The sequence below is a fragment of the Dermacentor silvarum genome, chromosome 10, assembly GCF_013339745.2.
Source record: "Dermacentor silvarum isolate Dsil-2018 chromosome 10, BIME_Dsil_1.4, whole genome shotgun sequence".
In the NCBI taxonomy this organism is placed as follows: domain Eukaryota; kingdom Metazoa; phylum Arthropoda; class Arachnida; order Ixodida; family Ixodidae; genus Dermacentor; species Dermacentor silvarum.
Window position 1 is genome coordinate 95,893,646 of NC_051163.1, and position 13,945 is coordinate 95,907,590.

Sequence of the window (13,945 nt, forward strand, 5' to 3'; positions counted from 1 at the left end):
GCGGTTAATCATTTTTTCGAACAGTTTGCAGAGGCAGCTTGTTAGTGCTATAGGGCGGTAACTCGAAGCAGACGATGGGTCCTTGCCCTGCTTCAGTATAGGAATGACAATGGCCTCTTTCCAGGCAGAGGGGATCAATTGCTAGAGGTACAATATAGCATTGTATAGGGAGAGGAGAGTTTTCTTTGTTTCATGAGGAAGGTGTTTCAGCATTTGATAAGCTATGCGGTCAGAGCCTGGCGCAGACATGTTGCAACAACTATGTAATGAATACAGCTCAGCATGCAGAATGGCTGGTTGTATGCCTCGTTTCCGGTACCTTTTCTTTCTAGTTTCTGTTTTTCTATTGTAGCCTTGTGCCTTTTAAAAGTTTGTGAATAATAAGATGGGCTGGCCACATGTTCAAAATGTGCTCCCAGGAAGTTAGCTTGGTCTTCCAGAGTGTCGCCTTGTGTGTTTACCCACGGGAGTGAATAAGTTTGTAGCCCTTTTACCTTATTAACTTTCTTCCATACTCTGCCCTCGTCTGTATGCGAGTTTATGCCTGACAAAAACTTCTTCCAACTTTCTTTCCTGGCCTGTCGGCGCGTTCTTCTGCCCTCTGATTTTATTTTCTTAGAATTGACAAGATTCTCCGCAGTTGGGGAGTCGCGTAGCAATCCCCACGCTTTGTTCTGTTTCCTACGAGCGTTCCGACATTCTTCGTTCCACCATGGGACACGGCGTTTGCAGGTCGCACCACTCATTTCTGGTATACATTCAGAAGCAACGTCGATTATGAAGGATATAAGATAGTCGACCGCTGCATCAATTCCCATCGGAGATATGTCAAACCACGAGATACTACTCGTAAGACTTTGGAATTTCTCCCAATCTGCCTTATCGAACTTCCACCGGGAAGCCTGTGGTGGAGGTTCGTTTTGTAGTGGTGATCTCAGCAGTATGGAAAAGTGGTCACTCCCGTAAGGATTTTTTATAACTTCCCATTTAAGCTCAGGAAATATAGACGGGGAAGCTACACTGAGATCAATGGAAGAAAATGTTTTGTTTGCGAGATTGTAGTAGCTGGGTTCCTTCTTATTCAGGAGACACGCACCAGAGGAGAAAAGAAATTGTTCGATTAGGCGTCCTCGCGCGTCGATACGCGTGTCGCCTCACAAGCTACTGTGTGCATTGAAATCGCCAAGAACGAGGTAAGGTTCCGGTAATTCATCTATAAATGATTGAAATTCATGCTTGTGTAAAGGATAATGTGGGGGTATGTAGAGCGAGCAAATGGTTACGAGTTTACCCAGAAGTACAGCACGAACGGCTACCGCCTCAAGTGCCCTATAGAGTGGAAGTTGCTGACAGGCTACACTTCTGTTGAGTATGATGGCCACACCACCAGATGATGCGGCAGAATCCTCGCGATCTTTTCGGAAAACAATATTCTGACGTAGGAAGTTGGTGTTCTTGGGTTGTGTGTTTCTTGAACACACAGCACCTTTGGATTAAATTTATTGATAAGTTCTTGGATGTCGTCTAGGTTCTTGATTAGTCCTCTAACATTCCACTGCAATATTGTGTTCATGTTCGAGGAAAATAAAAGGTGCTGTGTGTGTCAAGGGATGTGTACAGCCTATTTTACAGAGACTTTTCCAGGCGCTGTAACTGGTGTTTTATCTTTTTGGAGCGTTCTTGAGAGTGTCGTCTCTCCTTAGGCGCTCCGTGTGCCGTCTGAGAAGGAGTTGTGTCCATTGCCTGTTGGGAGGCGTTGGACACTAGCTCTAGCGAGCGATGTGTACGTCGGTTTGGCTTCGCCGCGAAGGCGAAGCCTTGGTCCCCACCAGTGCGGAGGTTGACGGTACCTCCTTAGCCTCCGTGCTATCCTGGCTGCTGCCAGAGCTAGCAGGGGCGAGCCGTGGCCAAATCTTTGACATTGGAAGCATCTTCTGGGATTGGGGATGTATGGCCTGACAGCTAACTTTGTGTATCCGGTTTCTATGGTTTGTGGCAGATCGCAAGTGGCAAAAGTCAGGATCAGGTGTTTAGTGGGAATTTCCTTATTTTCTCTTCTGATAATGATGTGCTGTACGTTTGTTACGTTTTGTTCTTTCCAGCCTTCCAATAGTTCGGTTTCGGACAAGTCGATTAGATCTGCATCAGACACTACTCCACGAGCTGTGTTCATAGACCGATGAGGTGAGACGGTAACAGGTATGTCTCCAAATGCCACAAGCTTGTTCAATTTATTGTGCTGCGCTTTGTCACGGATCTCAAGCAGGAGGTCCCCGCACGCCATTTTGGTGACCTTGTAACCTGGGCCAAGGGCGTCAGTCAAGCCTTTCGCAACAAGAAATGGGATACGGTTCCAGCTGGGTTTTCAGTTTTCTCACTGTGCACAACTTGGAATCGGGGAAAAATTTCTTTCGGTCTGAATAGGTTTAATATTTCATCGGTGCGCCCCCTCTTGTGAGGGTGACGATCAAGTAGACGGGGAAATGCAGGTGTTGCCATATTAGTTCGGTTTATTTCGGCGGCAATGGCGGCCACCCACCACGGATCCCAACTAGGGGACGCTGCAGCACTTAAGGTGTAAGGCTGCAGACGCCAGCCCTGCATTGCTGCTATAACCCAATATAAGATACCCAAGAGAGGGTACATACACAAGGTTAACACAAGCCACCTACGGAAATGTAGAAGTAACAGAAGAGAAAAGGAGACAGGACAGTAAAGAGAGGAGATAGGAAAGAAAAAGGTCAGAGAGGGGGATAGGAAAAGGCGACCAGCCGATTTCCCCTGGGTGGGTCAGCCCAGGGGTGGCGCCTACGTGAAGCGGAGACCAAAGAGGTGTGTTGCCTCAGCCGAGGGGCCGAGCACCCGGCATCGGCTCAACCCCCAGGATCCTCTTTTCCCCGGACACGGCTAAGCCGCGCACACTACACGCGGAGGGTCCAACCCTCGTGTGCTCGGGTACGTGGTGGCGCAACTCACCAAACGCCTGCTGACGCAGACGCCCCTGCTGGGGGGCTTTCGGGTAAGCCCGAGCCCATGCACTGCTCTACTAGAGATTGAGTGGGAACGTTTGGCGGCGATAGCTAAAGACTTAAACATGTCACAAGATGAGGCGATGACGTTTTTCGAGTATGCTCAGCGAGAGAAAGAAAAGCAGCTTGAACGAGTGCGCGAAGAGCACGAAAGAGAAAAAAACGGCAGATCCCACCCCCTGTAGGAATCGATGTTATGCGAAGCAGTGTGCGGGGAGCCTACCAAGTTAAAGAAACGACCATGAGAGTACCAAGACTTGGGCGGCTGTTTCATGACATACATGTCGCACATGTCATGATATCCATGTCATGAGTGCTGAGGAGTCCATTAGCTATGCCTAAGAGACATTAAGGCCTCAGTCATGCTCATGAATATAACTTGGGCCATCAATATTTAGCATTTTTTCTTCATTTAGTATCACATCCGAATCCATTACATTGGTTTTTGAGTGTTAGAACTCATTTCGGTGGTTTTTGACTGTTAATTTTGTTCGCTGAGTCATTGTCATTTTTGCTGAGTCAGGCTCATGACTATGACTTCTACCTTCATCATTTAGTGTTTCCTTCCCTTAGTATCAATGTCCACCCCATTTCGGTCGTTTTTGAATGTCAATATGTTTTTAAATGCGAAGCATTTATTGGCGAACGTTTGCCACTTTGACAGTATCTATCTATCTAGCCGCCTAGGTCTTGGTGCTTTCATTGTCGTATCGTTAACTTGGTATTTACCAAAATAAGCATAGTATGACAAGACTATATGGCGAACATAAATGATAGGTTGCGACCTGAATATCACAACATGTGTGTCATGTAGGTCATGAAATAGCTGCCGACGTCTCGGTGCTCTCATGGTCATTTCATTAACTTTGTAGGTACCGAAATTGGCATAGTATGACAACAGTGTATGACGAACATCAGTGATAGGTCATGAGATGAATTTCATAACATGCGTGTGATGTAGGTCATGAAACAACCGCCTAAAATGACAATGACCTAGCAAAACAAATATTAACACTCAAAAAACACCTAAATGGTTTCGGACGTGGGTACTAAGGGAAGGAAACACTAAATTGTGTCATTGTGTCTGAATCAATGCTAAATAAATAAATAAAATAAATAAAATGATGATGGTAGAAGTCATAGTCATGAACATGACTGCAAAAATGACAATGACTCAGCGAAAAAAGATTCACACTCAAAAACCACCGAAATGACTCTGACATGGGTAGTAAGTGAAAAAAACACTAAAGGATGGTGGTAGAAGCCATAGTCATGACCATGACTCACCAAAAATGACAATTATTAAGCAAGAAAATGTTAGCACTGAAAAACCACTGAAATGAGTTCTGACGTGGGTACCAAGTGACGAAAACACTCAAGAATGATGGTAAAAGTCAAAGTCGTGAGCATAACTAGACAAAAATGAGAATGTCTCAGCAAAATAAATTAAAACTCAAGAACCACTGAAATTGGTTCGGACGTGGGCACTAATAAATGAAACACTAAAGGATGATGCTAGAAGTCATAATCATGAGCATGAGCATGACTCTGCAAAAATGAAAATGACAAAGCGAAAAAATATTAACACTCAAAAACAACGTAATGGGTTCGGAGGTGGTACCATGTGAAGGAAAAGGCTGAAGATAGATGGTCGAAGTCATAGTCATTAGCAAGACTAAGGCTTTCGCGTTAAGGTCTTTTAGGCCTAGCCAAAGGCACTCCTCAGGAGTCTTGAAATGAATTTCATGACATGCTTGTAATTGAGGTCATCAAACCGCCGCCTAAGTCTTGGTGCTGTCATGGTATTTTCCTAAACTTGATAGGCTCTCCGCACACTGCTTCGCATAACATCCGTTCCCACAGGGTGTGGGATCTACCGCATTTTCCGCTGGGTCATTGTCGTTTAGGGTGGTTGTTTCATGACCTACATGACACGCATGTCATGAAATCCATGTCATGACCAATCATTTATATTCGTCATACACTGTTTTACTATACCAATTTTGGTACCTACCAAGTTAACGACATCACCATGAGAGCACCAAGACGTAGGCAGCTCTTTCATGACCTACATGACACACGTCATCATATTCATGTCATAACCTATCATTTGTGTTCGTGAAACACTCTTGTCATACTATGCCAATTTTGGTAAATACCAAGTAAACAATACGACCATGAGAGCACCAAGACGTTGGTGGCTAGATAGATAGATAGATACTGTCAAAGTGGCAAATGTGCATCAAGAACTGCTTCACATTTAAAAGAAATCTTGGCGATGATTAAACTACCGGAAATGAATGCGGATTCCCGTGAAGCAACTAGCACATCAAGGTCGGCGTCATCCGACTCACCTTCTCCCAGACCGAGACAAATTTGCCCCAGGATACTAATGGCCCCTTTCGATGAGCGAAGAGATGATCTAGATGCGTATTTGCATCAGTTTGAGAGGATCGCAGTCGGGCAAGGCTGGGAGAAGAGCAAGTGGGCCAGCAACCTGAGCCTGTGTTTAGTAGGGGAGGCTCTGAGTGTGTTTGGCCGGATGCCAGCAGAAGAATCGTTAGACTATGAGAAAGTAAAAAAAAACTTTATTGCTGAGGTTCAAGTTGACCACTGAAGGTTTTCGAGAAAGTTCAGACTGTGCAAGCCTGTGAAAGCCAGAAGATTCACAAATGGGAAAGCAGTTGCCATGCCGTCTGACAAACTATTTTGAGAGGTGGATAGAGCTGTCCGAAACGGAAAAAAAACATATGGAGTTCACGACAAATTAGGCCTCCTGGGCCTACAGCGAATCCTGGGCTTCAGGCGCCTCCTTAATTTCCGTCGCCTCCGTCGCCTCCTGAACCTCCATTGCCTCCTCGTCCTGCGGCGCTTCCTCGGCCTCCGGCGTCTCCTGCGCCTCCTGGGCCTCCTGCGGCCCCTCTGCCTCCTGCGCCCCCGTAGCCTCCTGAGCCCCCGTCGCCTCCACCACCCCAGCCGATTTCTGCGCCCCCGGCGCCTCCTGCGCCTCCTGCGCCTCCTGGGTATCCTGGTCCCCCGGGACCTCCGTCGCCTCCGTCTTCTCCTCGGCCTCCAGGGCTTCCTGCGGCTCCCGGTCTTCCTGCGGCTCCATTGGCTCCTGCTCCTGCTGGGTCTCCTGGGCCTTTCGCAAGACGGAGTTATCACTTTTGCTCTCTGCTATGCGTTCCCTCCCCGTGAAAGCACTCGTCCCTCGCGCGCGTTCACTCGCACATTTCACTGGACTAAAATTGGGTGCATCATTTCACTTTTTAGAAAACTTCAATTTCGATGTTCGATTGTAACGCGAGGATTGACTTAGGGTAGCAAAAATCTGGAAAAAACCTCGCGTTACAATCGCGTAAAATTGATCGTTTTGTGAGCAGAAGTTCTAAGCCCCATAAAAGAGCCGGTAGTGATTTAGTGCTTCAAATAGTGTGTAGTCCTTTTGTGAGCACTCATATATAGTTCTCTCGAGGATTAACTCCACAGATTGCGAACAGTTGAGTACTGTGTCCTAGCGCCCATGAGCAATAACGAAAGAAATCATTATGGCAGACATTAAAAATGGTAATCTTGCCGTGACGAACTGTGTGTGTGTGTGTGCGTGCGTGCGTGTGACTTCCTCTGATCGGTTGATGTAGTTCTCTCATCCATGCATGTACAAAGAGACATACAGGCAGAAACAAGCATACACTTACAAACAAGCCCACACGCGCATAGAAAAGCAGACGCACCGACATTGCATTCGGCGACTTGAAAGACATATAATCGTAATTTCCCTCGATCACATTCGTGATACGTTCACTTTGTTGAATATGGCAGTGGCCATAGTCAACACTTTTACGTGGTAGCAAAAAACATGTAATTTAAATTGTGATTAAAAAGCTCTTCAATAAAAACCGGAGAAGTTCGCCTAGAATGCTATACTCTGGATGAAAACAATCACAAATAAAACTATAAGTGCCGATCACACCTAGGGTTGCAAACCGGTCCAAATTTATTGCGAAAGTCACAACTTTTAAGCAGATGTCCCGAGACCCGACATGATCTATTCCGGACTGCCAAATATCCCGAACTTTTCTCTTTCTTACTCAATAACAATCTAAAATGCAAATTTACTTTTTGTACATCCTGACAGCTTAGTTTCGCCTTCTCATTTGTCTTCTCTTGGATTATCGCAAGCATAAAGACGGTTTCTTTTTAATGCGATCAGCATTCTTTACCCATTTCGTCGTATGTCGGTTTGTATCTAAGCTCTTACACGCAGTGACCAAGTTGTCAGTTAGCTTGTGCCACTACATATGAGGTGGCTGCTGTCTTGCGAAGCGGGCAAATTGGGCCTAATAGCTTGCTGCTGGCTACTGCCTGGACTAGTGAACAACTTTTCTCACTGGGTATCCGCAACTGGGGTGTGTTACCGAATAGACAACTTCGGCACTACGTATGTGATATTTGTGCGTGCCCATTCGTGGTCAAACCCCCAGAATAAATGTGCCAAGGTGACACAAGGGGCATGTAGCTTTAAATACAATCGGAACCGGGTATATCGAATCTGAAGGGGATCACAAAAGTTATATATATAGTAATTCGATATATAAAATAAAAAATTATACAGACAATTTCAATGGTATTTTACAGCTGTTCAATATATGCAATAATTCGTCATATGGGGGCTCGTATACCCTGGTTCGACTGTATAAAAAAGCGATAACGCCTCATCCACAAATGACACCTCCGCGTCGATTGCGGCCGCTTGATGCAGAGCTATTGAAACGAAGTTGCAGCCAGGACACTAGAGATACTACAGTTTCAGCTGGGGTGTAGATATTACAACGAGATATCCAGTGTCGTGGTTTCAATTGGCATTGTGGTTGGCATTGCTACTTTGTGCATCTGTAGTGGCAATACGTGTGTCGCTACATTCCTTTAATGCGAATTGCATTAACGCCGACATTCATTATCGTGAGATTGGTACTGCCGGAAATTTTTCGTCACGGCGCTTTACTTCTGTTGTATGCTCTAATCATTGACAGTACCTCCATCTGTATTATAGTAGCGGTGGTAGACAGGCACTACAGCACCTTTACTCTTAGGAATTGCAACAATCCAGGACTAAACAAATTGAGCAGCTTTATTGCACGTACAGATTGGTGGCTCCTGGCACTAACAGGGTCGGTAGTCGCCATCAATGCGTTGAAACTACTGATTTCACTTTCATTTTTCTACTCCTATCATCCGGCATCGAGTGGCCACTCGTCGTGATAACGGCGTCACGGTGACGTCCGAGTCAGTGACGCAGGGCGAAAACAAAAGAAAGAAAATGGAACTGATGTCGCAGAATATGTCCGGGAATTGGCGTACTACACCGAAAAACACTTTGGCAAGACGAAGCGCTGCACTGACGCAGGGCGAAACGCCTTGAGTGTCAAGTACCTTGTTTTGCAGCTACTCGATGTTCGCTTTTGCCTGCTATATGCAATTTCAGCGTCGAGAAACTTTAACAAAACCCCATGCGCCTCTTGTTATTGATATTTCTGAACAGTGCAATCGCGCTTCTTCTTTTGTAGGTTTTCAAAGTGGGACTTGTTCGCCCTCTTATAGCAGTAGAACGACAGAGTCAACACACTGAGGTCGGAGTTGTTAACAATGCGTACTGGCACAGTTGTTTACTTCTATGCGAGGCAATGTGCAATGCTCACTACCCGAAACCGACGTTCAAAAGCAGATGGCCTTTATTAGGTCGCGATGCCTGCCTGCGAGATCTCAAAATTACTCCAACACTAGGCCAGAATCACCTCCGGGTCATCGTCGGTGCTTGATTTCGATTAAGCGATTTACAATTACAAGTTATTACTGAACCGTCAAGCGAAGTTACTTAGCGACGTGCAAGTGCCAGCATAGTGCACGGATGTGTGCTATAGAAGCACTATTTCTACGTATATGCATATGCATAATTTATCGCATAATCATATCGGTCGCTATAGATTGCATAGATAATAAGCCGTCTGTTTGGTCTGCTTCGTGCCAGTGGCTAGGGCGTGGTGGTATTTTCCGTATTCTAGCTGGCTGTTCATAACTGAATGCGGTTTGTCATGTACAATTCAAGTTACGACGTCCGTACGGAGCATGACGTTCATCTACTGTATTGAAATGACGCAACGACTGGCCTAAGTAATCCCCAAGGTACAGAGGAGTGGAAATTCAGAATGCTAGCTGCAAAGTCATTTCTTCATTTCTTCCTTCCCCCTTTTTTTGGTCTATTTAAGCTATATTTGGTACAACATTGCCTTGGGAGATACGGTTAAAGCATCAGGAAATGCCTGACCTGGCCGTGCCACAGTTGCAGCAAAGCAACTAAATGATACAGTAGACAGACAATCAGATTCGGCAGCAGAACCAACGAATCCTGTATTAGCAAGACTTGTTTCAGTTGCCGTGAGCTTTACTACAGTGCAATGTTCATTCGCCGCCAATTCTGTAACGTTAAGAGGGGCCACTGTAACCATTGTGAAAGGGGTGTTTTCAGGCAGCCCATTTATGGCTACAGAATCTACTGCTGGCACACCTTATCGGTGATGTGCAGTGGCATGCTCTAAAGACATTAGAAGTTTCTAGCATTAAATGGTGCAAAAAGAAGCAATACGAATGCTTATCACCTTCTAAAAGTTTGCACAAACAAAAACAGCTGCGACACACTGGACCAGCAGACCTCGGGATAGAGCCACCTTCTTTGGGTCGACATTCACAGTTTTTGTAATGTCAGCAAGCGCTTCGTTAGCAAACCGCGTTATCCTGAGACCTTCGTTGAAAGAAGCGTTGCATGATGTATCCTGCTCTTCGCTGTTTACCAGCTGCGCCAGAGAAGGCCGCAACGGTTATCACCCTAATAAATCTAGAATGAAGAAAGCAACAAACTGTTCTTGGTGCGTTTTGCGGCACTGCCATAGTCTTTTGCTAAGGCAATGTAACGAATTATTTATGGTCACGAACCATCTGCTCGACGGGAAAGCAGGGCCCTATAAAGGTCTACGGCCAACATCTTCAAATGCGTCTCTACCAACGTATACCTCTGGCTCTGCTGGGAGAACAGATGAGCATTTAACCCTATATTAGGTCGTTTCAGTCTGTGATAAAGAACTGCGATGGCTTGATTAAGGCCCCTGCCCTCTACTCGCAGTCTTTTTGTATCGTTCCTATGTTCTCGTAGATGTAACATTCATCTTTAACCAGATAGCAATTTTATCGACCCCCGAAGTGCATTCGCACCGCCGGCGCCACCATATTGTCACGCATTTAAACAGTAAGAGGAGTGTTATAAGGTGCCCACAGGCGCGAACAAATCTGCAGGGCGCCCCTGGCCACAGTTTCTCAACCAATTAAAGTTCTTGTCTCCGTCACTCGGCTGCAAGGACAACGAAGCCAAATGGGCACGCTCCGTCAACGGGCTCGGCAGTGTAGCCAAGGCTGCGCTCTGCCTTCCGTTGCTGGCGTTAGCGTTGTGCACACAAACGTTTCTGCCGAGATGCAAACTTGTGCTCTTCATCTCATCCCGTGCACCATCGAGAAATATGAGGCTTCCAGCGCCGCTGGCTGCGCTGCCAATCATGCTAGCGTTTTCAGACGCCTGGTATAGCTGCCGGGGCTCTGTTCTTGCTGCACCGCAGCAGTTTCCTAGCACACTACGTCACAACGACATGTAGTCTCCGCGTATTGTAACACCTTCCGACAGGCCGGAGTGCAACGCTAGGCCTTGCTCTCTGTGCTTCGCTGTTTGGATAGAAGTGCGAATTTTTTACAGCAAAGCTCTCTAGTTGGTCGGGATTTTTCATGGCATGCTCACCCAAAAAAACGGCTGGTGTAAACGGGGTTTGTGTGTGAGTTTCGCGTAACAAAATTATGTTTTCTCATATATTCGAATTAAAATCTGATGCTACCATGTCTGTAGGTCGTGTGGAAGTCATACTTTGCGAATTTTCGGACACATTTTACTTTGAGAAACATAATTACTTGAATAACGTACTTGCTCTAGACGGAAGGCCTACAAGAATGTGGACATACGTTGTTCTAACGTTACGGCCATTCAGCGGCCACAGCCACTCATACAAACCTAAAACGGCAGCAGCAAAGGTGCTTTGCTTTTCAGTTTCCACGTAACAGATTAATGTTTTCTCGTATGGTCGAACAACATTGCGAAGCTGTTAAGTCTGCAACTGGTCTGTAACTCGTAGTTTACGCATTTTTCTGGCGCAATTTACTTTTAAACAATAATTCAGTTCAATATGGCACTTGTGCTTGGCGGACGGCCTAGAAAAACGAGGATGTACGGTCCTCATAGGCACATATGCGTGCGCGCATCACGTACGTCGCTTGTGGTGGCGGTGCTTGTCAAACGTCCACACCTGCTTGGTCGTACATCCACTGTCACAAGGTGAAATGGAGGCGGATGTTTTTTTCCTTTTTTACATGTTTTTTGTAGTCCAGCAGCCTAGAAATGCGGCAATGGCTTCCGACGTTCATTGTGGGGTGAAATGTTATACTAAAGTTTGCTTCTTTCAGATTTCATTCAGCTGAAAACCGAGAGCTTTCAATTCATTGTTCATTTCTTCATTTAGAAACTACTTTGGTACACTCTCGGCCGTATCTCGCACTTAATTTGTCGAGTGCCTCGAAGACGGCTCCTGAAAGCTGATTTTGAAGCTCGCCATACGAAACTGTCCACGTAGGAAGCACACTCTACGAATAAAATAAATAAAACGAGGCAGACAGAAAGAGCGCGATAGCAAGGGAAGATCACAAACAAAATAAACTGTTAGCGAACATTATGCTGAGTTTGCAGCTCGAATTCGCTCTGAAGCGTATGTAAGCGCGCAAATAATTAGATTGCCCATCGCAGAAAGACCCTTGCGAGCGAAAACGCTTATTTAAAGCAGATTTGTCTGCTTATCTAGCACCTCATATCATTCCCGGAGGCAGTCGCTACAGGTGACTACGCTTCGTTTATTCGTTTTCTTTTGGTTATGTCGCACAGTCAGAATTATTTTCATATACATATGTAAACCTTATTTGGCTGCTTGCAGACGAAGCGGGCTCGAAGACTTTTTGTGCACTTTATGTTTTGTTCCATACAAAAACATTTGGGAATCGCATTCTTTATTTGTTTGACGCAGGGATCTCCTTTAGTTATATTGTTACGGGGACGCCAGGCACAAGAGAGGTATTTGTACACACTACAGAGCTAAATGGGAAAAACCATCTTTATTCGTGAAAATGACTCATTGACCTTAGCAGCAAACATGGTCAAAGGCGAGGGACAAATATAGAAAAAGATAAATAAATAAAGAGATAACAGGCACTCCTAGCCACCCTGACTGTAAAGCGGATATTCTGTGTGGACTTCCGTAAGTAGTTGATCGTTCACACCGCTGGATAAATGAATGAATGCTAAGAGCATTCCCCTAGAAATGAAGCGGTTCGTTGCGCCACCAAGCTCTTTTAATATTGTTACCTGTCATACCTGTCTTTTGTTTTTACAAACGTAAAATTTCCTGCATAAAGGTTTCTGAACCCTTAATTGGAACTTTGTTACTTCATTGTTGGTGGTCTCCCTATTTCCCTGCTGCCAAATCTCCAATACGCTTTAGTAGTTTCTGTTGTGGACATGGTAACTTTCCCCCTACTATCCCTGAACGCAAGAGCTTCAAAGATACAAGCGGAGCCTAAACCTATAGCCGGGTAGGTATTGTTGCATTCTAATAAAACATGTTCCTTTCGTTGCCTAGCTTCACTGCTGCAAGAAATGCTTCACCATTGGTCTATGTGGGCGGCCTCCAGTGAGGTAATGTCACATCCCTTGTGAAGTCGGCTGTACTTACCGCAAGATGGCCAAAGGCTCATACGCACAACTGTAATGATGATGATCATGATGATAATAATGCTTTTCTCGAAAGATTTCACGGTGGTGTTATGATTGCCACTAAGATAAATGAAAGAAAAATTGAAACCGATTCTAAATCAAATGACGTAATGCGACTAGGCAAAATTTTCGTCTTCGTTGCAATATCGAGCACCCTCTTGGTCTACGCATTCACTCGCCCCAGCACAATATATTCCAATACACATTGTGGTACCTGCTTCTTTATTCCTTCTTTGTCAGCTTTATCTTTGTTTTTTCTCTGCAGAATAATTACTTGGTTTCCGCTAGAAATACGCTCATGTTCAGTGCTTTGATGCCTAAAGAATTTATTTCAGGATTTAATATTCCCCATGTATCACGATAATAAACTTATAGCCTGATAACCGGTATCTTGAGTGGATGTGTAGCAGTAATAATTGTTCAGGCAAATTTATACAATTCTGATGTGAAATTTCAAAAACGCATCTCAAAGAACGCGGTTGAAAGTAATAATTTTCTATTTTTAGTCTAAGTACTCGGAGTAAAAAAATACACTGAAATAACCAAATTATGCACTTGGTTCCTAGTTCCCAACATTTGAAAAGGAAACGTCTGTAATCACAATAACGTCACTTTGTTGTACTTTAGGCCGTATACAACGCGTTCAGTATTAAGCAGCGACTAACTAGAAAGCATGGTCGACTCATTTATCGTCCTATACCGTCGCGGGGCGCCTGCACGTTCTTAATAAGTTGTGCGATAACTGTACTGTAATCTCATCTGAGACATTTTCCACGTGGTTAAAATAAAAGGAAAAGGCAACTTGTATATTAAAGATGTATGCAGGTTTCTTGTGCACTTTAGCGCATAACTTAATTAAAGAAATTGAATAGATCGCGTGCCAACATGAGTACATCAGAGCGTGACAAAAAAAAGGCAGGAAGACTGGGGACCAAAATGGCTACCACCAAATTTGGCGGTAAATCGCGGTAAAAATGTTGGTGTTGTCATCACCCTAAAACAG

The 13,945-nt window shown here is 44.9% G+C and overlaps 4 protein-coding genes across 15 annotated transcripts in view; 3 read left to right on the forward strand and 1 right to left on the reverse strand.

Moving 5' to 3' along the window:
• LOC119466316 (uncharacterized PE-PGRS family protein PE_PGRS20-like) overlaps positions 1-13,945 on the forward strand; it is a 1,297,174-nt gene that overhangs the window by 1,117,430 nt on the left and 165,799 nt on the right. The window lies entirely within an intron of this gene.
• The window catches only part of LOC119466319 (uncharacterized PE-PGRS family protein PE_PGRS20-like), a 1,091,962-nt gene that overhangs the window by 1,077,176 nt on the left and 841 nt on the right, over positions 1-13,945 (reverse strand). The window contains exon 2 of one of the 4 annotated variants that reach the window (XR_007463710.1): positions 5,527-6,171. The exons of 2 other annotated variants lie outside the window; for them this stretch is intronic. Coding sequence is in view for 1 of the 2 variants with exons in the window: in XM_037726821.2 (XP_037582749.1) it covers positions 5,812-6,141 (330 nt within the window). In the remaining variant the exon portion in view is untranslated. Of the gene's footprint in view, positions 1-5,240; positions 6,172-13,945 lie in introns of those variants that run through there. One more of the 4 variants, XM_037726821.2, reaches the window with a different exon arrangement.
• The window catches only part of LOC119466324 (uncharacterized), a 683,885-nt gene that overhangs the window by 247,693 nt on the left and 422,247 nt on the right, over positions 1-13,945 (forward strand). The gene's annotated exons all lie outside the window — the stretch shown is intronic.
• Positions 1-13,945, forward strand: part of LOC119466322 (PE-PGRS family protein PE_PGRS26-like) — a 471,155-nt gene that overhangs the window by 171,321 nt on the left and 285,889 nt on the right. The window lies entirely within an intron of this gene.